This window comes from Salvelinus alpinus, chromosome 8 (genome assembly GCF_045679555.1).
Source record: "Salvelinus alpinus chromosome 8, SLU_Salpinus.1, whole genome shotgun sequence".
NCBI lineage: Eukaryota > Metazoa > Chordata > Actinopteri > Salmoniformes > Salmonidae > Salvelinus > Salvelinus alpinus.
In genome coordinates this window covers 11,897,333-11,923,619 of record NC_092093.1, presented here as the reverse complement: position 1 = coordinate 11,923,619, position 26,287 = coordinate 11,897,333, and the positions used below count along the sequence as shown (strand labels likewise).

The following is a 26,287-nucleotide window of genomic DNA, read 5'->3' as shown; positions in this document are numbered from 1 at the left end:
TGATGAACTCTCCAAGGGAACCTGGAGGGCGATAAATGAGGTATACTGTATAACCAACAGTGGTATTAAACCAAAGAGCTTAATATTTGGCAATATGATCCTTCTCCACTGTTTCTATGGTCCCACAGCGCCATCTAGGAGGGTGAGAGGAGTAGTGAAACACCTATACACAACCCTGTTCAATCAAACCCATATGTATTGATATTCTCCAAATCCAGTTACTAGTTCTATTGCTCCCACAGGTTAGTGTTGTGTTGGAGTGTTCTATTTAGCCTCTGGCAAACCTCATAGTCCACTTGAGAGAGTATCCTGTGCCAAGAAAGCAAGTGTGTGTTTATAACGTGTTAATAATACAGCAGGGTGAAGACGCATGTCGCTCTACACTGAGAATGCAAAACATTAGGAACACTTTCTCTTCCCATTGACATAGACTGACCAGGTGAAAGTTCTGATCCCTTATTGATGTCACCTGTTAAATCCGCTTCAATCAATGTAGATGAAGGGCAGGAGACAGCATAGCTGCGGGAAGTAGTTTGGGGGTTGGGTGGGCGGCGGTGCTGAAAAGTTATTTTTCCCACGCTACAGATGGCTATGTCGGCCCGCTAAAACAGGACTAGTAAAGGCCCAGTGCACTAGTTTTGTAGCAAAAAATATATAAAAAGAAAAAACTTTTGTTTGTTTCTTCAGATTTTTCAGGGGGTGCTGCAGCACCCTCAGAACCCCTACTTCCCTCGGCTATGGGAGGAAACAAGTTAAAGAAGGAGTTTTAAGCCTTGAGACAACTGATACATGGATTGTGTATATGTGCCATTCAATGGGTGAATGGGCTAGACAAAAGATTTAAGTGCCTTTGAACGGGGTATGGTAGTAGGTGCCAGGCGCACCGGTTTGAGTGTGTCAAGAACTGCAACGCTGCTGGGTTTTTCGCGCTCAACAGTTTCCCGTGTGTATCAAGAATGGTCCACCACCCAAAGGACATCCAGCCAACTTGACACAGGTGCCATACAGGTTGCAAAATAAATGGGAAGAGATTTTCGATGTACCGATTCAATGGCACATGGTTTATGAACTGGTACAAAAAACAACACTTGTTTCAAAACTTCAATTTAAATTATTATATAAAATTCTTGCCACCAACAGAATGCTATATATATATGGGGCATAACAATCTCAGCTCTGTAGATTTTGCTGCGAAGATACAGAATCAATAGATAATTTATTCTGGTATTTCCTCTATGTAGCTTGTTTCTGGTCACAGGTTCAGGAATGGTAAAAAAAAAAAATCACAACATGCACTTAAAATTAACCTTACAAATTAGCAGTGTTGAGTGATTTGGAAAGCCATAGTCAGTCAATAAATAATATAATAATACTCGTAGGAAAGATTTTCATCTTTAGCTCACAATCTGTGGATACTATACAATTAAAAAGGTTAAAAAATGATGTAAAACATCACAATTGAAAAATATATGGCACATGGAAACAAAATGAGGGTGGTCTATGGTGATTGGTGGGATTGGCTGAGGGTTGGGATAAAATAGCTTATGTTTGGTAATGTATTATTATGTGACTGCTTTATATAAAAGTACCATGTATGTAAAAATGTACGTATACGTAGCAGAAAAGCTGTTTAAAATCAAAAATATATAGTTGTCCTCTGAAGAGATGGATGTGTTAATAAAAAAAGACAAAATTATAAACTTGCTGTAACTGTGGGACACAGGGATGTTCTTATGGTGTTTGTTACTGTTCTGAAGAAAAGGGGGGTGGAACTCAATATTAGGAAGGTGTTCTTCATGTTTTGTACACAGTGTACAGTGAGGGAAAAAAGTATTTGATCCCCTGCTGATTTTGTACGTTTGCCCACTGACAAAGAAATTATCAGTCTATAATTTTAATGGTAGGTTTATTTGAACAGTGAGAGACAGAATAACAACAAAAATATCCAGAAAAATGCATGTCAAAAATGTTATAAATTGATTTGCATTTTAATGAGGGAAATAAGTATTTGACCCCTTCTCAATCAAAAAGATTTCTGGCTCCCAGGTGTCTTTCATACAGGTAACGAACGGAGATTAGGAGCACACTCTTAAAGGGAGTGCTCCTAATCTCAGTTTCTTACCTGTATAAAAGATACCTGTCCACAGAAGCAATCAATCAATCAGATTCCAAACTCTCCACCATGGCCAAGACCAAAGAGCTCTCCAAGGATGTCAGGGACAAGATTGTAGACCTACACAAGGCTGGAATGGGCTACAAGACCATCGCCAAGCAGCTTGGTGAGAAGGTGACAACAGTTTCTGTGATTATTCGCAAATGGAAGAAACACAAAAGACCTGTCAATCTCCCTCAGCCTGGGGCTCCATGCAAGATCTCACCTCGTGAAGTTGCAATGATCATGAGAACGGTGAGGAATCAGCCCAGAACTACACAGGAGGATCTTGTCAATGATCTCAAGGCAGCTGGGACCATAGTCATCAAGAAAACAATTGGTAACACACTATGCCGTGAAGGACTGAAATCCTGCAGCGCCCGCAAGGTCCCCCTGCTCAAGAAAGCACATATACATGCCCGTCTGAAGTTTGCCAATGAACATCTGAATGATTCAGAGGACAACTGGGTGAACGTGTTGTGGTCAGATGAGACCAAAATGGAGTTCTTTGGCATCAACCCAACTTGCCGTGTTTGGAGGAGGAGGAATGCTGCCTATGACCCCAAGAAACCATCCCCACCGTCAAACATGGAGGTGGAAACATTATGCTTTGGGAGTGTTTTTCTGCTAAAGGGACAGGACAACTTCACCGCATCAAAGGGACGATGGACGGGGCCATGTACCGTCAAATCTTGGGTGAAAACCTCCTTCCCTCAGCCAGGGTATTGAAAATGGGTCGTGGATGGGTATTCCAGCATGACAATGACCCAAAACACACGGCCAAGGCAACAAAGGAGAGGCTCAAGAAGAAGCACATTAAGGTCCTGGAGTGGCCTAGCCAGTATCCAGACCTTAATCCCATAGAAAATCTGTGGAGGGAGCTGAAGGTTCGAGTTGCCAAACGTCAGCCTCAAAACCTTAATGACTTGAAGAAGATCTGCAAAGAGGAGTGGGACAAAATCCCTCCTGAGATGTGTGCAAACCTGGTGGCCAACTACAAGAAACGTCTGACCTCTGTGATTGCCAACAAGGGTTTTGCCACCAAGTACTAAGTCATGTTTTGCAGAGGGGTCAAATACTTATTTCCCTCATTAAAATGCAAATCAATTCATAACATTTTTGACATGCGTTTTTCTGGATTTTTTTGTTGATATTCTGTCTCTCACTGTTCAAATAAACCTACCAATAAAATTATAGAATGATCATTTCTTTGTCAGTGGGCAAACGTACAAAATCAGCAGGGGATCAAATACTTTTTTCCCTCACTGTATATCTAAAGGCTGTTGAAGCATGCTGTCTACTGTTTGGAGTGGTTGGAGTCTATTTTGGGTATTGACAGTGGTGTGTGTCGGTGCATGTGTGAATGCGCGTGTGTGTACATGTGTAGTGTGCACGAACATGTTGACCAAACAGGAAGAGATGCGTTAACATGACCTGGAAGGCTTTTAAGAGCCAAATTATGCTTGATCTTAAAATGTGGCAGATCGGAGGCCCTATATGGATGGTGTGATGCAATTGCGAAGCCTCGGGAGGCTAGCAGAGGTCAAATTGAGCTCTGTACGGCTTCCAAACGCCTCTCAAAATTTGTAACAATGTAGATGGCTCCGTATACCTCCGCATTGACTTGATTGGTTGACAGGTAGGTAAGGGCGGGAGGTCCTGTATACACACAAACTCACTTTCTTGACAACTTTCTTCACAACAGCCAGTGGTGTATCGTACTTACAGTAAGTAAAAAATACTTTAAAGTACTACTTAAGTTGTTTTTGGGGGGTATTTGTGTAGCGGGTTTCTTATGTACCACAGGAGAACCAAGAAATGAAGAGCGACACCACGGCTGTCTTTTAGGCTTTTATGTTGATCTGCAATAGTATTGTGAAAAGACAGGACAGGAAAACATCAGTCTCCAATGCACCATGTGACAAGTTGTTCTTTCTCTCTCAGTGTTTTCTCGAACTCACACAATCACACTCATATATAAAGCCATAATGTATACTATAAAATAATAACCAGTCCTTAATACAAAGAATGTATAATATTAATTCTTAGACAATAGAACCATACCTGCAATAGTATTGTGAAAAGACAGTACAGGAACACATCAGTCTCCAATGCACCATCTGACAAGTTGTTCTACACAGGAGCATGAAGAAAGGTAAAACACATATCCTGTCTCACATCCCCAATACATTGCTAGGTGATTTCAGTTTTGACAGTACCAAAATAAAACAACTCATGTACAAAAATACTGCAACATAAACAAGTTACAACGTGAAATCGCCTCTATTCCATTCCGACCGCAGAGGACCAAACTACATCTCCCATAATGCAACGCCAGCAGTCGGCAGCTCAGCTAACCGTCTGCATCACAGAAAGGCACGCTAGCTAGCAACAGCAGCACCTTTAGCACTCTGTAAACTATATTAATAACAATACAACTCTGAAAGTTACATGTTTCAATAGCCTCACACTCCCTTATAACAATATCTACAGCATTGACCTTGGGATGTTTTAATTATTTCACGTTATGGACTTCTACAAAGGAGTAATCTGCAACACATACATTTCTGTCTCAGTGTTTTCTCGGACTGAGGAGAGCGGGAGCTACGGGGGTACCAGGGTGTTAGTAGGTGACACAAGCACCCGGATGAAATAAAATACATTTAATGAAACAAAACCCGAAGATGTTAACATCATTCAGCTACTGTAGCTCCCTACCTAACATCAACAGGCAGCACCAGTAGCGTAACAATTAAAAATAGACACCAAAAGTAAAGTTCCTGGCGATCATAGCGATCTGACTCCCCCCTTCTGTCTGAACTTGGAATATTCCTGTTCCCGGGCTTTGGCCACTGACCCTCAACCTGGTTGTTCTGTTCTGCGTTGTGTACTATTCTAATAATTTGAAGTTTGATGGAATAACCATTTTAACTCTACTACATTTGTACTTTACTATTTATATACATTTTTTACTTTTTATTTTACTTCACTACATTCCTAAAGAAAATAATGTACTTTTTATTCTATACATTTTCCCAGACACCCAAAAGTACTTGTTGCGTTTTGAATTGTTACAGGACAGGAAAAATTATAAATTTTCTATTAAGGTATCTTTATTTTTACTCAAGTATGACACCGCTGACAACAGCTCTGCACTGCTCGGGGGAAGTGAAAGAAGTATTAATGCCCTTTCTTCTGCAGAGGCCATATCACCATAAATGCTGCACGGCCAATGCAGATGTCAGATTGACCATGCAGCGCCTTTAACACTCTATTTAAAAAAAAATATATATATACACTTATTTTTGGGGGAAGGGGGGAGCTGCACTTGACCTCAGGATAACAAGGACTATTGTTTTATGTTCTCTCCATGGTATTGACTCCAAAGATCAGGAGTGTTATTTCCTTCTATTCCAGGAATGTTTTAGCTGGCAATTCCAAGCAAAGCACAGGCTATGACTACTGTGTTTGTTATCTTCCACTTCTTGTACTGGTAGGTACAAGAGGAAATAACTGGTGGATAAATCAAATAGCATTATGCGATAAGGTTACCTTTTATTATAAGGTTACCTATATTATGAAGTGTTTATGAATGACTATCACACAATTTTAAACAACAAATTATAGCTGTTTAAAAAGTATTTAAAGCTTTACCGAGCGGGATATTGTGTAGGTAAAGAAAGGCCCACTGAAAGAGGAGCAGATAAGGTTACTGTTTCAGGCCCCTGGCCAGTCATTGCGGCAGTATTTCACTATGTGGCAGTATGTTGCTGTGTTTGTGTTCAACAGTAGGCTATGACTAGGGTAAATCATCAAAAAAGGTACAGCCTTCATGTGCAATTGACTCTATGTCCCAAATGGCACCTATATAGTGACCTACTTTTCATCAGAGACCTTTGGGTCCTGGTCAAAAGTAGTGCCCTACATAGGGGATATGGTGTATTTGGGATACAAGATAATTGGTTTAGACTAGGTATCTTGTAGACTGAGTGTGTGAGGAAACATATTCTGTAACCTTGGAGGATTGTAAATCGATTAACTGTAAACATTTAAACAAGTTGTCATGAACGCTGGAGATAATGTGAATCATTCATTAAAACAGTCATACAAGCTGGAAATAATGTCATTCTATTCAGTTTCCCAAAAATACTACTTTCACAAACATCCTATTCAGGGACATCTGGCTCAGTGGGTGGGTGTAAGGAAAATCGTCTCCTTAGACTGTTTTCCTGTAGGCCATGGCACATGACCAAAGTCCTTTACACACAAGTGAAGTGATACTTCACTGGAAAAATCGTAAAACCATGCAAAAGGTTACTACAGGTTCTTTCGATGGTAATTTACATAGCTAATCCCGTATTTATTCAGTTTTACATGACGTCATAAACTCCTCATTGGTCGCTGAAAGTTAACAGGGGCGTGCATTTCCGGTAATCTCATATTGTGTATTTGCAGTTTCCCCAGTCATAGAGAGAGAAGAGAGGTCCCGGGCACGTAAATATACAAACCTGGATATTCAGGCGAATAAATGCCACCAAGTATGACCAAGAGCTCGGCGAATAAACTGACAAATGGAGATGTTTTCCACCGGACATCCAACGGTAAGACATCATCGAGAAGGAACGGTTTCGTGAAGAATCATTGCTTGTTCCAACAACCGCAACAGAAGAATCGGCGCCCGAGTGAGGTGAGGCCCACCCGTCAACACTACTGCTACTGCCGCTCGATGAGAATAGGGAATGACCATTAGAATATCCGGCAACAATATAGATTGAATAAACACAGCGCAATAAGATGTAGCTACTTATTCCAACTATTTTTATTTGTCGCTTTTTTAAACTAGTATTGAAGTTGAGTCATTGTAACAAGTTTGATAGGGTGGATGCTTTGTGATGAAATTATTAAGCCTCAGAATGTGTTGACTGAATTATAATAATTATTTATCGTGTCCGTTTTGTGAAAATGTGTCTTGCATCTCAACACAGCAAAGCATCACCACATAAGTACATACATTTTATATATATTGTAATGACCCGGAAACAACTACATCCGCAACACATGTGGTTACAGTTAACAGTTCGTATGGGGGAGGGAGTAGTTATTTATTCAATTGCCATATACTGGTGGGGATGAATGATTTCTGGGCTCGGGTGGTTTTGTAAAGATGGACTCTCTATCGGCGGGTTGATGGTAGCTGGTACTCCTGGTTGAGTGGGTGTGTCAGGTCGGTGGCAATTCTCGCTCCTGCCCTCACAACTCTCTCCGAGAACAGCGCTTCCATGTTCTTGAGTTTAACTCCACTGATTTTGCTTGACAGCGTTACTCTTTTGTGTAGTTGGTTTTTGTTTTAGATGGATAGCTGATTGTACCAGGCTTGGAAACAGAAAGTGAGAACACTGAACAATGTATGTTTAGAACATGGCTGATATTATTTTATTGACCGGGGATTGATTTAATCTCCTCATGAAATACAGTCGTTGTCCCTTTTTGTATATCTGTTGTGTGTTTGCAATCCGAGAGAGTTTCGAGTCGATTTTATAGTTCCAAGATATTTGTATTGCTCAATTGATTCTATTTGTTCTGAGTCAATGTGGATTGGCCTGGTGTCATCTTCTATGGTTCTGAAGTTTGTAATTTCCTTGTTTTATTTTTACATTAAGAATGAGTCTGTTTTCTTTGCACCATTCTGTGGAGTGTGTTATTTCTGTCCTGTGGTCATCCTGGACCCCTCGATTAGACTGAAGAATAGGCTATGGGTGTTGTTAGACAGCGTAATCATAGGCTGCTATGCTTTCATTGTGTAGGTTATTTAGTTTACTAACCAATTAACAATCAGCCACATGCTAGACTCATTTTCACCATTGTTTTCCCAAAACTCACGTTTAAACTAATCATTTACAACAAAGTCACTCTTATAAACTCCAAACTCCTATCCAGGTTTTAAATGATCAAATAAAATGTTATTGGTCACGTGCATGTGTTTAGCAGATGTTATTGCGGGTGTAGCGAAATGCTTGTGTTTCTAGCTCCGACAGTGCAGTAATATAGAATGAGTAAATTCTAACAATTGCACATATACTCAATACACACAAATCTAAGTAAAGGAATGATGAATTAAGAATATATAAATATATGGATGAGCAATGTCAGAGTGGCATAGCCTAAGATTCAGTAGAATAGAATACAGTATATACATATGAGATGAGTAATGTAAGATATGTGAACATTATTAAAGTGACTAGTGTTCAATTTATTAAAGTGGCCAGTGATTCCAAGTCTATGTATCTAGGAAGAACCCTCTAATGTGCTAGTGATGGCTATTTTACAGTCTGATGGCCTTGAGAGAGAAGCTGTTTTTCAGTCTCTCGGTCCCAGAATTGATGCACCTGTACTGACCTCGCCTTCTGGATGATAGCGGGGTGAACAGGCAGTGGCTCGGGTGGTTGTTGTCCTTGATGATCTTTTTGGCCTTCCTGTGACATCGGGTGCTGTAGGTGTCCTGGAGGGCAGGTAGTTTTCCCCCAGTGATGCATTGGGCAGACCGCACCACCCTCTGGAGAGCCCTGCGGTTGCGGGTGGTGCATTTGCCATACCAGGCGGTGATACAGCCCGACAGGATGCTCTCAATTGTGCGTCTAAGAGTTTGTGAGGGTCTTAGGTGACAAGCCACATTTTCTTCAGCCTCCTGAGGTTTGAGAGGCGTTTGTTGCGTCTTCTTCACCACACTGTCTGTGTGGGTGGACCATTTCAGTTTGTCAGTGATGTGTACACCAAGGAACTTGAAGCTTTCCACCTTCTCCACTGCGGTCCCTTCGATGTGGATAGGGGGGTGCTCCCTCTGCTGTTTCCTGAACTCCACGATCACGATCATCTCCTTTGTTTTGTTGACGTTGAGTGAGAGGTTGTTTTCCTGGCACCACACTCCCAGATCTCTCACCTCCTTGCTGTAGGCTGTCTTGTCATTGTTGGTGATCAAGCCTTTGTGGAACCCCAGTGTTGAGGATCAGAGGAGTGAAGTTGGAACATACATCTTGTGTCTGAGCCGTTGAATTGCGACTTCTCTTTGTCTCTGTACTGACATTTTGCCTGTTTGATTGCCTTGCGGAGGGAATAACTACACTGTTTGTATTCGGCCATATTCCCAGTCACCTTGCCATGGTTAAATGCGGTAGTTCGTGCTTTCAGTTTTGTGCGAATGCTGCCATCTATCCACGATTTCTGGTTAGGATAGGTTTTGATAGTCAGTGGGTACAACATCTCCTATACACTTCCTGATAAACTCAGTCACCGTATCAGTATATACGTCAATGTTATTCGCTGAAGCTACCCGGAACATATCCCAGTCCGCGTGATCAAACAATCTTGAAGCATGGATTCCGATTGGTCAGACCAGTGTTGAGTAGTTCTTAGCACGGGTACGTCCTGTTTGAGTTTCTGCCTATAGGAAGGGAAGAGCAAAATGGAGTCGTGGTCAGATTTGCCGAAAGGGGGGCGGGGGAGGGCCTTGTAAGCATCCCGGAAGTTGGAGTAGCAGTGGTCGAGTGTTTTAGCACTGCGAGTACTACAGTCTGTGTTAGAACTTCTGCAGCCTTTTTCTCAAATTTGCTTTTTTATAATCCTCAGCCACAATACATGCAGCCTCAGGATATATGGTTTCCAGTTTGCATAACATGACGATTAGATTTTTTAGGCTCCCCATTAGCCAAAGCAAATGGTGACAGCTAGTCTTACTGGAGTCCAACACCATAACCTAAAAGACTAAACATTTAAACACATGAACATGTAGTTTGCGTGGTGTAGAAGTTCTACTGACACTACCATGGAGAATACCAATCAGAATGGGGAGGCAGGGCAGTTGGTTGTGCAACGTAACTGCAGAGGAGTACTTTGTCTCCCAGGCAGCACACACATGACACAACACAAGCCTCCCCTGGGGATAATAACTGCTGGCTATAGGAAGTGGTCCCTGGGAGGGCTGAATGTCTCTGAGGACAGAAGGCGAGAGGATGAGGAAAATGGACACTGACAGCTAGGCGTTGATGTGTTGGGAGCTTGGGGCGGTTGGGCACACACTTGAGGCTACCGTGGAATTCTAAATTGAACCCTTTTTCCTATACCCCTCAGGCAATGTAGATATGAAAGGGTTGTATAGAAACCAAACAACATGGTAATAACGTGTACCTGGACTCCATCTAGTCCACTGATGTACAGAATGAATATGCTCTATACACTTGACCTATAGACTACCGTCTGATCTTAACAAGTGTCTTGGGGACAGGAATTCATGCTTCAGAAGCATTGGAATTTGGAGCATTTTGAATTCAAAGTAACTGACCGGTTGGCCCCTTTTACCAGGTTGTTGCTCTCAACCCGAATGTGATCTTTGTTGAGCTAGTGATGCAGATAATTCAACAGTACCCTTATCCTACCCACCCTTGGTTGATAATCCTGGTGTTGTATCACCGTCGAGAGTTTTAATAAAGATTAGGTTTAGGAGCGGCAAAAATTGAGAGCCTAGGCATTCACTTCGTTTGCATTGCCCTCTATAAGACCTCTTTATCCAGCTCATGTGACAGTGACACGTCCTGGATGTGTGGAACTCGTCTCTTTTCATGGAATACGAAACGCCCTATTAGATCCCTGTACTGTAGACTACTGTTCCTCACACGACAGTTGGTCTTCGGACGGTTGCTAATGCACAGCTATAAAATGTGTTCAGATATGATCTGTCTGGTTTTTACTAGTCTGTGGTAGTGGCTGGAGGGCCTAGGCCACTAACTGCTCTCTCTGAGCGGTATATTTGACTTTAAACATTTCTCTTTGTGTTTCAGTTAGCTTGAAGGTCTAGTTGTTAGCAGTCAGACCTGTATGTGGGTTAGTGGTGTAGTTTAGAGGGCTATTTCATCATGTCCGTTCCTTAGGGAGAATGACTCTGGGATCAGTTCTGAGTTGCATTGAGCACGTAGTCCACATGCGCGCACACACCATAAAGGTAGAGAGAGGCATGACTGGGTCACATGTGGTTGCTAAGCAGCCAGGGTTTAATGGGTGACCAGGCTGACTGACTTTAGGTCATTTGATTTGAGAGGTTTAGTTTTCAACACAATAAGCTACAGTTCAGCCTCAATGAAAAGCCTCTGGATAGCCCTCTATCCTCTGGATAGCCCTCTGGATAGCCCTCTGGATAGCCCTCTGGATAGCCCTCTATCCTCTGGATAGCCCTCTGGATAGCCCTCTATCCTCTGGATAGCCCTCTGGATAGCCCTCTGGATAGCCCTCTGGATAGCCCTCTATCCTCTGGATAGCCCTCTGGATAGCCCTCTATCCTCTGGATAGCCCTCTATCCTCTGGATAGCCCCTCTGGATAGCCCTCTGGATAGCCCTCTATCCTCTGGATAGCCCTCTATCCTCTGGATAGCCCTCTGGATAGCTCTCTATCCTCTGCATAGCCCTCTGGATAGCCCTCTGGGTCCAGGTGATCCGGTTTTGCAGGAGGGATCAAAAACACTCACTATTCAGGGGTCTGTTATTGTTTTTAACAAACAATCTTTATTCAAAGGATCTAAGCTGTAGGCATATATACATACAGTGGAAGTTTGAAGTTTACATACACTTAGGATGGAGTCATTTAAAATTCGTATTTGAACCACTCCACAAATTTCTTGTTAACAAACTATAGTTTTGGCAAGTCGGTTAGGACAAGTAATTTTTCCAACAATTGTTTACAGACATATTATTTCACTTAAGTCACTGTATCACATTTCCAGTGGATCAGAAGTTTTCATACACTAAGTTGACGGTGTACCTGTGGATGTATTTCATGGCCTACCTTCAAACTCCGTGCCTCTTTGCTTGACATCATGGGAAAATCAAAAGAAATCAGCCAAGACCTCAGAAAAAAATGGTAGATCTCTACAAGTCTGGTTCATCGTTGGGAGCAATTTCCAAACGCCTGAAGGTACCACGTTCATCTTTACAAGCAATAGTACGCAAGTATAAACACCATGGGACCAAGCAGCCGTCATACCGCTCAGGAAGGAGACGCGTTCTGTCTCCTAGAGATGAACGTACTTTGGTGTGAAAAGTGTAAATCAATCACAGAACAACAGCAAAGGACCTTGTGAAGATGCTGGAGGAAACAGGTACAAAAGTATCTTTATCCACAGTAAAACAAGTCGTATATGGGTCTTCCAATTGGACAATGACCCCAAATATACTTCCAAAGTTGTGGCAAAATGGCTTAAGGACAACAAAGTCAAGGTATTGGAGTGGCCATCACAAAGCCCTGACCTCAATCCTATAGAACATTTGTGAGCAGAACTGAAAAAGCCTGTGCAAGCAAGGAAGCCTACAAACCACAGTTACACCAGCTCTGTCAGGAGGAATGGGCCAAAATTCACCCAATTTATTGTGGGAAGCTTGTGGAAGGCTACCTGAAACGTTTGACCCAAGTTCAACAATTTAAAGGCAATGCTACCAAATAATAATTAAGTGTATGTAAACTTCTGACCCATTGGGAATGTGATGAAAGAAATAGAAGCTGAAATAAATAATTCGCTCTATTATTCTGGCATTTCACATTCTTAAAATAAAGTGGTGATCCTAACTGACCTAAAACAGATTTTTTACTAGGATTAAATTGAGTTTAAATGTATTTGTCTAAGGTGTATGTAAACTTCTGACTGTCACATATTCTGCATGTTTCTATAGAGCAAACAGATTAGGCCTGACTAAAAGTAAATCATGACCTGGTAAGGAGAGTCAGAGAGATACAGTATGTCTGCTGGGTTTAACACTTCTGCATCTGTGTTATATGTAGATTAGATTCACACTTCTGTGATCAATGGCTCAGTTTACTCACTCAAATGCCATTTGTTGATCTTTCCTCAACTTGGGTGTGTCCCATGGGACAGACTGCAATGGTGCAACCACCATTAGACTTTTCTGCAGACACCACAGGCTAATATTAGAACAGACTAGGCTACCCAATAAATGGTGGTTCCAATGCTACCTGTTTTGCATGACCAAAATTGCATGTAAAGATCGACACCGAATCCCTTCCAGTCAGCAACACAACCATCTTCTGTTTGTCTGTGTATTTTCTTCTTCTCCAGAACAACCATGTTGTTCGTAACGCCAGCCTGTACAACAAAGCGTTTGTGGAGCAGTTTGAGGAGACTCCTCTGCTTGTGGCTGTTCTCACCTACGTGGGCTACGGGATCCTCACCATCTTCGGGTACCTGCGGGACTTCCTCCGGCACTGGGGCATGGAGAAGTGCCATGTGGCCAGAGAGAGGGAAGAGCAGAAGGTAAGAGATGCAGATTAGTTTTTCCTTGGAGGCTATTCACTTTTTTTCTGTTTAGAAATGGATGCGTGTTCTCGCTGACAGATCTAGAATCGGATTACCCCGCCCCTGAATCGGATTACCCCGCCCCTGAATCGGATTACCCCGCCCCTGAATCGGATTACCCTGCCCCTGATTTTTTTTTTTTAACCATTAAGGGTTTGGAGAAATAGCTCACCCTGTGTCAGTGGTTACTGGTTAGGGGCAACTTCTGTCTACCTAGTCCTTCATTGCCATTCATTCATTGCTTTAAAACGGCCCTCTAAAACCCCTCTCTAAAACGGTTTGATGATGTAGGCTATTACAGTGCTCATATTTACTCTGGTGCTGTGTGAATAGGGTGTGAAATATGCCTGAACAATACAGATGTGTAACATGGGAAGGTGTGAAACTGATTTCTCCAGACACATTCCACTACAGCTTTAGCGTTTTCGAAACCTGTTTTTTTGTAAACCGCAATGCTCAGTGCAACCGTTATGCGTTATGCCAAACCAGTTGTCCTGAAGCTGTGAAAGAGACACACCTAGGCCTGTGAGGAATTTGCGTTGTCTATAAACACAGTCTTTCTGGCTAGTGCACATCAAATGCTTTAATATTGAACAGTTAGGTCAAACAATTTCTTTGAAAGCTTGGGAGAAAGACATACCTGTGTGTTCGCATAAATTCAGACCGTGTTATTGATTCCAACAATGACTGACAAGTCTCTCTGTGTCTCTCTCTCTCTCTCTCTCTGTGACTCTCTCTCTCTCTCTGTGTCTCTCGCTCTCTCTCTGTGTCGCTGTCTGTGTGTTTTCTAGGACTTTGTTCCACTGTACCAGGACTTTGAGAACTTCTACACCCGGAATCTATACATGCGTATCCGTGACAACTGGAACAGGCCGATCTGCAGTGTTCCAGGAGCCAAGATGGACCTGTTGGAGAGGGCCTCCAAAGACTACAACTGGACCTTCCAGTGAGTGGCCCATCCTAACCATAATAACTCTAACAGGGCTTGTGTACATGTGTAGCTACTAGACTATTGTATATGGTACTGTAGACTCTGGACCTACCCATGGACTATCATGGCTTTTACAGGGAGTAGATGGGTCTGTGTGAGAACGACCCATGTCATGGGTCTATCATGCCCCCTCTATCACCTACAGGTCATTGTCCTACTTACAATGATAAGAGAGGGAAGTCTATCTGGGGACGAACGTGATGTGTAGAAACCGACAGACAATATCTGTCACGTATCGTTGTGTGGTAAAACCTCATTCACTCTTTGCTAGGCAGGATATGCTGCTGTCACAACTGCATGTAAGTGTTAGGGAACCCGTCAAGAACAAGTTAAAAACAAAATCTGATATTATTGTCAACACGATAGCTACTCTTGCTGCTTGTCAAAACTCACAAGTACAGTATAAAAGAAACAGAAGCCTTCGTTTGGTGTGTTTAGCGTTATCAGCAGGTTTTAAAATACAGGACTTCACAGTGTAAGATCGGACCTCCTCCACCACAACTGTAGTTCTGTCTCGTCAGAGTTGCTATAAGTTGTCTTTCTACCCAGACACACAGGTAAGGTGGTGAAAGACGTGATCAACATGGGTTCCTATAACTACCTGGGCTTTGCTGAGAACACTGGGAGGTGTGCTGACGCTGCCACAGAGTCGACCCACCACTATGGCGTTGGAGTGGGTAGCACCCGCTATGAGATGGGTAAGACATGGTTATAATCACCTTCTTGTTGGGGACAAGGGTCGTTTTTGTTTTTAAACACTCATATCTGTGGACCGCAGGTAGAGCATGGCGCTTACAACGCCAGGATAGTGGGTTCGATTCCCGGTACTACCCGTACCAAAAATGTATGCACGCGTGACTGTTAAGTCGCTTGGATAAACGTATCTTCTAAATGGCATATGTTATTTAAAAGGAAGCGCTGATTCAAAACGTTGGTAAAATATCCACTGCAGACAACCTTCTGGGGACAAACTGGCTCACTCATTCTGTTGTTGGGCTTGGTTGTGCCGTCTACTTTGGTAGTTTGGCCATTTTTTAAAGGAAACAAAAGTCCTCTGTTGTCATGTACCCCACAATGACAGAGCACAGAATAGAAAGACATGTTGGACATTAACATTGTATCCTCCATGCGTTGTTTTTGTCAGGCCTTTGTTATGTGCAGGAAGCTGTTGTTCTGAGGTAGTGCGTCTTTGTGTTGTTGTATTGTAGTATGACCTGGACAGTTGTATTGAGTTAAAAATGGATAGTGATGTTGATTTAGAGCATCACTGTAACTGATATGGATACTAGTGAATGTTAGTACGTCTGTATTGATGTCGTGCACGCTTTATGGTGTCATGAACACTCGTTAAAGTAAGACATCATTTTTATTTACATGTTCCTGTTCCTGCTGTATCCAGGTAACCTGGATCTCCATGAGGAGTTGGAACAGCTGGTTGCTAGGTTCCTGGGGGTGGAGTCATCTATGGCGTTTGGGATGGGCTTTGCTACCAACTCCATGAACATTCCGGCTCTGGCTGGAAAGGTAGGGATAAAAATATATATTTCTCACATGCTTAAGTCATTTAGAATCCGCTCTCATCCACAGAGACTTTAGGCCTAAAGTCAGTGCATTTAACTAAGATATATAGGTAAGACAGTCGCATTTTGCATTACTGAAATTATTTTCATACTTCCTAATCAAACACAATAGTGTACATATTTCTGCGTGCAAAAATGAGCACGGGACCGGAGTGATTTTTTTTATTTATTGGGAAGGGACAGGAAAGTTCCGGGGTTATGAAACTGTTGTGTGATCAGGAAAGACTGGACAGGAATGGATTTGAGCTCCCATGTCAACCTGTAGTATGCACTATCCTCTGTAGTGGCTTGTGGTTGGAGGCCAGGCAGTTGCCATACTAAGCACTGATGCAGCCGGTCAAGACGCTCTCAGTGGTGCAGCTGTAGAACTTTGTGAGGATCTGAGGGCCCATGCTGAATCTTTTCAGCCTCATGAGGGGGAAAAAGCATTGTTTCCTCTTCATGACTGGGTTGCTGTGTGGGGACCATAATATGTCCTTATTGATGTGGACATTGAGGAACTTGAAGCTCTCGACCTGCTCCACTACAGCCTTTTTGATTTAAATGAGGGCGTGCTCGGCCCTCCTTTTCCTGTAGTCCACGATCAGCGAATTTGTATTACTGACGTTGAGGGAGAGGTTGTTGTCCTGGCACCACACTGCCAGGTCTCTGACTTCCCTATAGGCTGTCACATTGGCAATTGGTGATCAGGCCTACCACCGTCTTCTGCAAACTTAATGATGGTGTTGGGAGTCGTGCGCGGCCATGGGTGAACAGGGACTACAGACTAGGCACGCACCCCTAAGGGGCCCCGTGTTGAGGTTCCGCATGGCGGATGTTTTGTTGCCTACTCCACACTGCCCTTTCCCACCTGGACAAAAGGAACACCTAAGTGAGAATGCTGTTCATTGACTACAGCTCAGCGTTCAACACCATAGTGCCCTCAAAGCTCACCACTAAGTTAAGGACCCTGGGACTGAACACTTCCTTGTGCAACTGGATTCCCAACTTCCTGATCGGAAATATATATATTTATTGTCTGGATAGGCCACCACCTAGGGCCAGCCGATCAGGAAGTTGGGAATCCAGTTGCAGAAGGAAGTGTTCAGTCCCAGGGTCCTTAACTTAGTGGTGAGCTTTGAGGGCACTATGGTGTTGAACGCTGAGCTGTAGTCAATGAACAGCATTCTCACTTAGGTGTTCCTTTTGTCCAGGTGGGAAAGGGCAGTGTGGAGTTCAATAGAGATTGCATCATCTGTGGATTTGTTTGGGCGGTATGTGACTTGGAGTGGGTCCAGGGTTTCTGGGATGACGGTCCAGGGTTTCTGGGATGACGGTCCAGGGTTTCTGGGATGACGGTCCAGGGTTTCTGGGATGACGGTCCAGGGTTTCTGGGATGACGGTCCAGGGTTTCTGGGATGACGGTCCAGGGTTTCTGGGATGACGGTCCAGGGTTTCTGGTCCTGATCTTACTACATGTATTTTTCACTCATGAACATTCCTGCTCTTGCTGGCTGGGTAGGAATCTCACCCTCTCTCTCACCCTCTCTCACTCTCACCCTCTGTTCTCTCTCTCTCTTTCTTATCTCTTATCTCTCTTATCTCTCTTATCTCTCTCGCTGGGTAGGAATCTCACCCTCTGTCTCACCCTCTGTGTCTCACCCTCTGTTCTCTCTCTTTCTTATCTCTCTTATCTCGCTCTCTCTCTCACGTTCTGTAAGTCAATGAACTGAAGTAACCTCTCATTGATGTTAACCAGTTGAATGATAGGACAACATTTTGATTTCCACCTAAATAGACTTACCCAAACGTAATAATTTTCCATGAGATGGCCATGAACAATAACTGGTAATGTTGCATAGTTTTAGAAAGATCCCCTACTCTCTCTGACTCATATAACCCTTTACTTCTCCTCCTCTAAGTTATGTTTTGACAAAAAGTGAAGTAAAAGTCTCTGACTGGCAGGCGCGTGGTCGTCCTCGTGAAAGTAGTCAACACACTTCCTCTCGACAGACGTACACATTGAGGAGAGGCGAAGGACCATTCACACGTTCCTGACAGACTTCCTCCTCCTCTCTTCTTCTTGGAAATTACATCGTTGCTTAATGCACTAATTCTGCTCAATTGTTCAATCACTAGATGATGGAATTGTGTAACTTGTCTTGCGGTAACTATACAATGGCTGTGGGGTGTCGTGGTGTGATGTCTGAGGTGTCATTGACTGTGAGACTGCGTCTGTGACCCCCCCCCTTCAGGGAAACTGTCCTGTATACCGCTTTACTGTGTTAGGGTTTTTGTATTGCGATGTAAATAAATGATATTATTTTGCTGTAATTCCAGGGTTGTTTGATCCTGAGTGATGAGTTAAACCATGCCTCTCTGGTGCTGGGCGCTCGGCTGTCTGGATCCATCATCAGAGTCTTCAAGCACAACAGTGAGTCATTTAGTGTTGTCAAAGACGACCCTGTTTGATCACCGTCTATCTATTACCTCAGGCAGCTCTCTACAGTAAACTTACAGATCACAATGGGATGTAACCTGCTCCGTGCAATCAACACAACACTAAAGACCAACTGTCTCTCATTAGAAGCTCTAGTCTCTGTCTAGCTGTTTGTTTGTCTTTATATTAGTCTGAGCACATGTAAGCCACCGTCCATCCCCAGCCACCTCTACACCATCTACAGTTCCTCCCTATCCACTTAGACGTGACTCTGTAGTTAGGTGTCAGGTAATAATATGGATATTTTGTGCCAGTGTTTGTTTTGTTTTCTCTCATTGCTCCTCCTGGCATTCTATTTTAGACTGACAAGACAGGGGAGATGTGACGCATAAACACATTTCTTCACTCGAAGACTTGCTGCCTCTGTGTTAGCCGGCCATCTTGTTGTCTTGCTTGGGATACAATGTCTAAACATTCAGGTACTTCCGCTGCATTATTCAGACGCTTTTCTATGTTCTGTGTCTGTCTCTCTAGATATGGTGAGTCTAGAGAAGCTGTTGAGAGATGCCATAGTCCACGGCCAGCCCAGAACACGCAGGCCCTGGAAGAAGATCCTCATTCTGGTCGAAGGAATATACAGGTACTGTACCTTTTTTTTTAAGAGGTATCATATGTACAGCTATCATCTGCATTTCTATTCTGAGTTTTCTTATTAAACGTTCATTAATGAATTCCAATACATAATGGAAATAACCCCAGCTGAATCAGACGCTCACAATACATTTTAGAAAGTCTCCCTGCAGGCTCGGCCTAGTCTCCCTGCCGGCTCGGCACGGCCTAGTCTCCCTGCAGGCTCGGCACGGCCTAGTCTCCCTGCAGGCTCGGCACGGCCTAGTCTCCCTGCAGGCTCGGCACGGCCTAGTCTCCCTGCAGGCTCGGGCACGGCCTAGTCTCCCTGCAGGCTCGGGCACGGCCTAGTCTCCCTGCAGGCACGGCCTAGTCTCCCTGCAGGCTCGGCACGGCCTAGTCTCCCTGCAGGCTCGGCACGGCCTAGTCTCCCTGCAGGCTCGGCACGGCCTAGTCTCCCTGCAGGCTCGGCACGGCCTAGTCTCCCTGCAGGCTCGGCACGGCCTAGTCTCCCTGCAGGCTCGGCACGGCCTAGTCTCCCTGCAGGCTCGGCACGGCCTAGTCTCCCTGCAGGCACGGCACGGACTAGTCTCCCTGCAGGCTCGGCACGGACTAGTCTCCCTGCAGGCTCGGCACGGCCTAGTCTCCCTGCAGGCTCGGCACGGCCTAGTCTCCCTGCAGGCTCGGCACGGCCTAGTCTCCCTGCAGGCTCGGCACGGCCTAGTCTCCCTGCAGGCTCGGCACGGCCTAGTCTCGCTGCAGGCTCGGCACGGCCTAGTCTCCCTGCCGGCTCGGCACGGCCTAGTCTCCCTGCCGGCTCGGCACGGCCTAGTCTCCCTGCCGGCTCGGCACGGCCTAGTCTCCCTGCCGGCTCGTTACGGCCTAGTCTCCCTGCAGGCTCGGCACGGCCTAGTCTCCCTGCAGGCTCGGCACGGCCTAGTCTCCCTGCAGGCTCGGCACGGCCTAGTCTCCCTGCAGGCCCGGCACGGCCTAGTCTCCCTGCAGGCTCGGCACGGCCTAGTCTCCCTGCAGGCTCGGCACGGCCTAGTCTTCCTGCAGGCTCGGCACGGCCTAGTCGGCACGGCCTAGTCGTACAGTTAGGAAGTTTCTTTTAACTGGGTGTGGCAGGATGTTGACTGAATAATTTCCTAGTCTTTACATAGAAGTGGGCATAAATATAGTGCGACTTGAGTTGTTTGTCATGTACTTAGTGTAAAGGTCCACCAATCCGTTGTGATCAGTATGGATCTTGGTGAAGCTGCCTGTCCCTGATCAGTTCACTAAATGTGTCGTTAAAACGGTCTGACACACCCTGAGTGATCTAGAGAAACACACAGTCACTGACTTCTCACTGCAAATGAAGATCAAAAAGAAACATACACTGCTTACGTTGTTTTAGATTGCACATAGGGAGACGTTCACATGTCTTAGTACGGCGGTGTGGTCATTTTCCAGACACAACAGTTGATCCACAGAATATTTATAGTGTGTGTGCTGTGCGTACACGTTTGTGTGTGTGCTGTGCGTACACGTTTGTGTGTGTGCTGTGCGTACACGTTTGTGCTGTGCGTACACGTGTGTGTGCTGTGCGTACACGTTCATGTCGTGTGTGTGTGCTGTGCGTACACGTTCATGTCCATGTATGTGTGTGTCTGTCTCTCCTCCCTCCACATCTCACCATTCTCCTCTCCATCTTCAGTATGGAGGGATCCATCGTGCGTCTGCCTGAGGTGATAGCCCTGAAGAAGCGCTACAAGGCCTTTCTCTACCTGGACGAGGCCCACAGCATCGGGGCACTAGGACCTCGCGGTGGAGGGGTGGTCGAGTACTTTGGTCTGGACCCCAAAGATGTTGACATCATGATGGGAACGTTCACTAAGAGCTTTGGTGCTGCTGGAGGGTATATCGGAGGAAAAAGGGTGAGTTGGCTGTCTGACAGAGGTTAAAGTTCAGGGGAGGTCATTATGGGAGTATTTACCAAGAGCTTTAGTGCTGCTGGAGGATAGGTCGGAGGACTAGGCCGCTGCTGGAGGATAGATCGGAGGACTAGGCCGCTGCTGGAGGATAGATCGGAGGACTAGGCCGCTGCTGGAGGATAGATCGGAGGACTAGGCCGCTGCTGGAGGATAGATCGGAGGACTAGGCCGCTGCTGGAGGATAGCCAGCTCTCTCCGAAAGGCAGAAACTTGAGTGCCAGCTTTTTTCCTCGTGTTCCCGTTCCATTAAGTGAATGAATACTAGACTAGGAAGTATGGCTAAGCAACGCCAAAAGATCTGCGATCAGGAGAAATGTTCTTGGCGGGGTGCCAAGACTCTGAAGCAGCACTCAGTGCTGGAAACACCAAAACATTCAGTTACAACAGAGCTAGGTGCAGGGGTCCCTCCCTTCTAACACTGAAACTGCCTTGGGTGTTCATACACAGATAATCGCCACTGACATGAGTCATGACATGTCTACTATGAGTCGAAGCCTTTGTTTTCAGGGATGGTTACTTATACAGTTTACTGAAAAAGTTTCGGTGTGGTGGTTTCGTCATCATCAGGACAACCCGGTTTCATCATTGCCCAATGATATGAGACATTTCCCACAGTGAAACCAGATTTCCATGTCTCAGTTGGAGCACGTTTGATTTCTGAATAGATCCCATACTGTCTACATGAGAATGACAATGGTCTCTTCTCTTCCCCCATAGGAGTTGATAGACTACCTGCGGTCCCACTCCCACAGTGCTATCTACGCCACCTCCATGTCCCCTCCTGTGTCCCAACAGATCATCACTTCTATGAAGATTATCATGGGGGAGGACGGTACCACTCTGGGTGAGTTTACACAGCCAGCCTCCCTCAGCTGGGAGGAAACACACTGTGTAGCTGAAATAGAACTAGTTAATATCCCAAATCCTGCAATCAGTAACACTTTACCCCTGTTTTATATGTATACTGAACAAAAATATAAACGCAACATGTAAAGTGTTGGTCCCATGTTTCATGAGTTGAAATAAAAGATCCCAGAAATGTTCCATACGCACAAAAAGCTTATTTCGCTCAAATTTTGTGGACACATTTGTTTACATCCCTGTTAGTGAGCATTTCTCCTTTGCCAAGATAATCCATCCACCTGACAGGTGTGGCATATCAAGAAGCTGATTAAACAGCATGATCATTACACAGGTGCACCTTGTGCTGGGGACAATAAAAGGCCACTATAAAATGTGCTGTTTAGTCACACAACAACATGTCACAGATGTCTCATGTTTTGAGGGAGTTTGCAATTGTCATGCTGACTGCAGGAATGTCCACCAGAGCTGTTTCCAGATAATTTGATGTTCATTTCTCCACCATAAGCCTCCTCCAACTTCATTTTTGGAGAATCTGTCAGTACGTACAACCGACCTCACAGCCGCAGACCACGTGTAATCACGCCAGCCCAGGACCTCAACATCCGGCTTCTTCACCTGAGGCATCGTCAGGGAGGGGTGCTGAGGAGTATTTCTGTCTGAAATAAAACCCTTTTGTGGGGAAAAACTCATTCTGATTGGCTGGGCCTGGCTCCACAGTGGGTGGGCATGGCTCCCAAGTGGGTGGGCCTATGCCCTCCCAGGCTCACCCATGGCTGCGCCCCTGCCCAGTCATGTGAAATCCATAGATTAGGGCCAAATTAATGTATTTCAATTCACTGATTTCCTTAAATGATCTCTAAATCAGCAAAATATTTGAAAATGTTGCCTTTATATTTTGGTTCAGTATACTGTGCATTCGGAAAGTATTCAGACCGCTTGACTTTTTCCACATTTTGTTATGTTACAGCCTTATTCTAAAATGGAATTAAAAATAAATCCTCATCAATCAACACACAATCCCCCGAAATGACAAAGCGAAAACAGTTTATTAAAAATCAACAGAAATACCTTATTTACACAAGTATTCAGACCCTTTGCTATGAGACTCAATTGAGATCAGGTGAATCCTGTTTCCATTGATCATCCTTGAGACGTTTCTACAACTTGATTGGAGTCCAACTGTGGTAAGTTCAATTGATTGGCCATGATTTGAAAAGGCACACACCTGTCTATATACAGTGGGGAGAACAAGTATTTGATACACTGCCGATTTTGCAGGTTTTCCTACTTACAAAGCATGTAGAGGTCTGTCATTTTTATCATAGGTACACTTCAACTGTGAGAGACGGAATCTAAAACAAAAATCCAGAAAATAACATTGTATGATTTTTAAATAATTAATTTGCATTTTATTGCATGACATAAGTATTTGATCACCTACCAACCAGTAAGAATTCCGGCTCTCACAGACCTGTTAGTTTTTCTTTAAGAAGCCCTCCTGTTCTCCACTCATTACCTGTATTAACTGCACCTGTTTGAACTCGTTACCTGTATAAAAGACACCTGTCCACACACTCAATCAAACAGATTCCAACCTCTCCACAATGGCCAAGACCAGAGAGCTGTGTAAGGACATCAGGGATAAAATTGTAGACCTGTACAAGGCTGGGATGGGCTACAGGACAATAGCCAAGCAGCTTGGTGAGAAGGCAACAACTGTTGGCACAATTATTAGAAAATGGAAGAAGTTCAAGATGACGGTCAATCACCCTCGGTCTGGGGCTCCATGCAAGATCTCACCTCGTGGGGCATCAATGATCATGAGGAATGTGAGGGATCAGCCCAGAACTACACGGCAGGACCTGGTCAATGACCTGAAGAGAGCTGGGACCACAGTCTCAAAGAAAACCATTAGTAACACACTACGCCGTCATGGATTAAAATCCTGCAGCGCACGCAAGGTCCCCCTGCTTAAGCCAGTGCATGTCCAGGCCCGTCTGAAGTTTGCCAATGACCATCTGGATGATCCAGAGGAGGAATGGGAGAAGGTCATGTGGTCTGATGAGACAAAAATAGAGCTTTTTGGTCTAACTCCACTCGCCGTGTTTGGAGGAAGAAGAAGGATGAGTACAACCCCAAGAATACCATCCCAACCGTGAAGCATGGAGGTGGAAACATCATTCTTTGGGGATGCTTTTCTGCAAAGGGGACAGGACGACTGCATCGTATTGAGGGGAGGATGGATGGGGCCATGTATCGCGAGATCTTGGCCAACAACCTCCTTCCCTCAGTAAGAGCATTGAAGATGGGTCGTGGCTGGGTCTTCCAGCATGACAACGACACGAAGCACACAGCCATGGCAACTAAGGAGTGGCTCCGTAAGAAGCATCTCAAGGTCCTGGAGTGGCCTAGCCAGTCTCCAGACCTGAACCCAATAGAAAATCTTTGGAGGGAGCTGAAAGTCCGTATTGCCCAGCGACAGCCCCGAAACCTGAAGGATCTGGAGAAGATCTGTAGGGAGGAGTGGGCCAAAATCCCTGCTGCAGTGTGTGCAAACCTAGTCAAGAACTACAGGAAACGTATGATCTCTGTAATTGCAAACAAAGGTTTCTGTACCAAATATTAAGTTCTGCTTTTCTGATGTATCAAATACTTATGTCATGCAATAAAATGCAAATTAATTACTTAAAAATCATACAATGTGATTTTCTGGATTTTTGTTTTAGATTCCGTCTCTCATAGTTGAAGTGTACCTATGATAAAAATTACAGACCTCTACATGCTTTGTAAGTAGGAAAACCTGCAAAATCGGCAGTGTATCAAATACTTGTTCTCCCCACTGTAAGGTCCCACAGTTGACAGCGCATGTCAGAGTAAAAACCAAGCCATGATTGTGTTGAGGCACAGTTCTGCGGAAGGGTACCAAAAAATGTCTGCAGCATTGAAGGTCCCCAAGAACACAGTGGCCTCCATCATTCTTTAATGGAAGAAGTTTGGAACCACCAAGACTCTTCCTAGAGCTGGCTGCCCGGCCTAACTGAGCAATCGGGAGAAGGGCATTGGTCTGGGAGGTGACCAAGAACCCAGTGGTCACTCTAACAGAGCTCCAGAGTTCCTCTGTGGAGATGGGAGAACCTTCCAGAAGGACAACCATCTCTGCAGCACTGCACCAATCAGGCCTTTATGGTTGAATGGCCAGAGGGAAGCCACTCTTCACTAAAAGGCACATGACACCCCCTTGCTGTTTGCCAATTGTGATCTAAAGACTCTCAGACCATGAGAAACAAGATTCTCTGGTCTGATGAAACCAAGATTAAACTCTTTGGACTGAATGCCAAGCGTCACGTCTGGAGGAAACCTGGCACCATCCCTACGGTGAAGCATGGTGGTGGCAGCATCTTTCTGTGGGGATATTTTTCAGTGGCAGGGATTGGGAGACCAGTCAGGATCGAGGATCGAGGGAAAGATGAACAGAGAAAAGTACAGAGATCCTTGATGAAAACCTGCTCCAGAGTGCTCAGGACCTCAGACTGGGGTGAAGGTTCACCTTCCAACAGGACAACAACCCTAAGCACACAGCAAGGCAATGCAGGAGTGGCTTCGGGACAAGTCTCTGAATGTCCTTGAGTGGCCCAGCCAGATTCCAGACTTGAACCCGATCGAAGATCTCTGGATACCTGAAAATAGCTGTGCAGCGACGCTCCCCATCCAACCTGACAGAGCTTGAGAGGATCTACAGAGAAGAATGGGAGAAACTCCCCAAATACAGGTGTGCTCCGGAAGACTCGAGGCTGTAATCGCTGCCAATAGTGCTTCAACAAAGTACTGAGTAAATAGTCTGAATACCCTTGTAAATGTGATATATATATATATATATATATATTTTTTTAAATAATAAATTAGCGAAAATGTCAATCTGTTTTTGCTTTGTCATTATGGTGTATTGTGTGTAGATTGATGGGGGAGGGGGGCAATTTAATCAACAAGGCTGTAACATAACAAAATGTGGAAAAAGTCAAGGGGTCTGAATACTTTCCGAATGCACTGTATCAACCTCAACTACTCCCGAACATTAACTACGGTATTGGCACTGACCCTGTCAAACCTGAAAAACCTGATTCCATCATCAGTACTTAATCATCAGGAGTTGAATCTGGTCCAAAGGGTTGATGATGACGGCAAAACAAAAGGTTTTCACTTGCGTTAGGCGGTGCCTGGTACCGCACAGTGTCATTACCACCAGTAACCACAAGGTGGAAGTACAGACCTGGAAAGCATTACTGACTTCTGACTAAATTCATTGATTCTTGCTCACAGAAAAACTGAA

At 44.5% G+C, this 26,287-nt stretch overlaps 1 protein-coding gene across 2 annotated transcripts in view; it reads left to right on the top strand.

Moving 5' to 3' along the window:
- The first annotated feature begins 6,597 nt into the window (after nt 1-6,597).
- The window catches only part of LOC139582551 (serine palmitoyltransferase 2-like), a 30,430-nt gene continuing 10,740 nt past the window's right edge, over nt 6,598-26,287 (top strand). Inside the window, exons 1-9 of one of the 2 annotated variants that reach the window (XM_071412645.1) lie at nt 6,599-6,839; nt 13,267-13,461; nt 14,295-14,449; nt 15,044-15,192; nt 15,894-16,018; nt 18,394-18,487; nt 19,028-19,133; nt 20,820-21,039; nt 21,814-21,940. In XM_071412645.1, the coding sequence (XP_071268746.1) occupies nt 6,681-6,839; nt 13,267-13,461; nt 14,295-14,449; nt 15,044-15,192; nt 15,894-16,018; nt 18,394-18,487; nt 19,028-19,133; nt 20,820-21,039; nt 21,814-21,940 (1,330 nt within the window). In that variant the 5' untranslated portion in view covers nt 6,599-6,680. Of the gene's footprint in view, nt 6,840-13,266; nt 13,462-14,294; nt 14,450-15,043; nt 15,193-15,893; nt 16,019-18,393; nt 18,488-19,027; nt 19,134-20,819; nt 21,040-21,813; nt 21,941-26,287 lie in introns of both variants that reach the window. The other variant, XM_071412646.1, reaches the window with a different exon arrangement.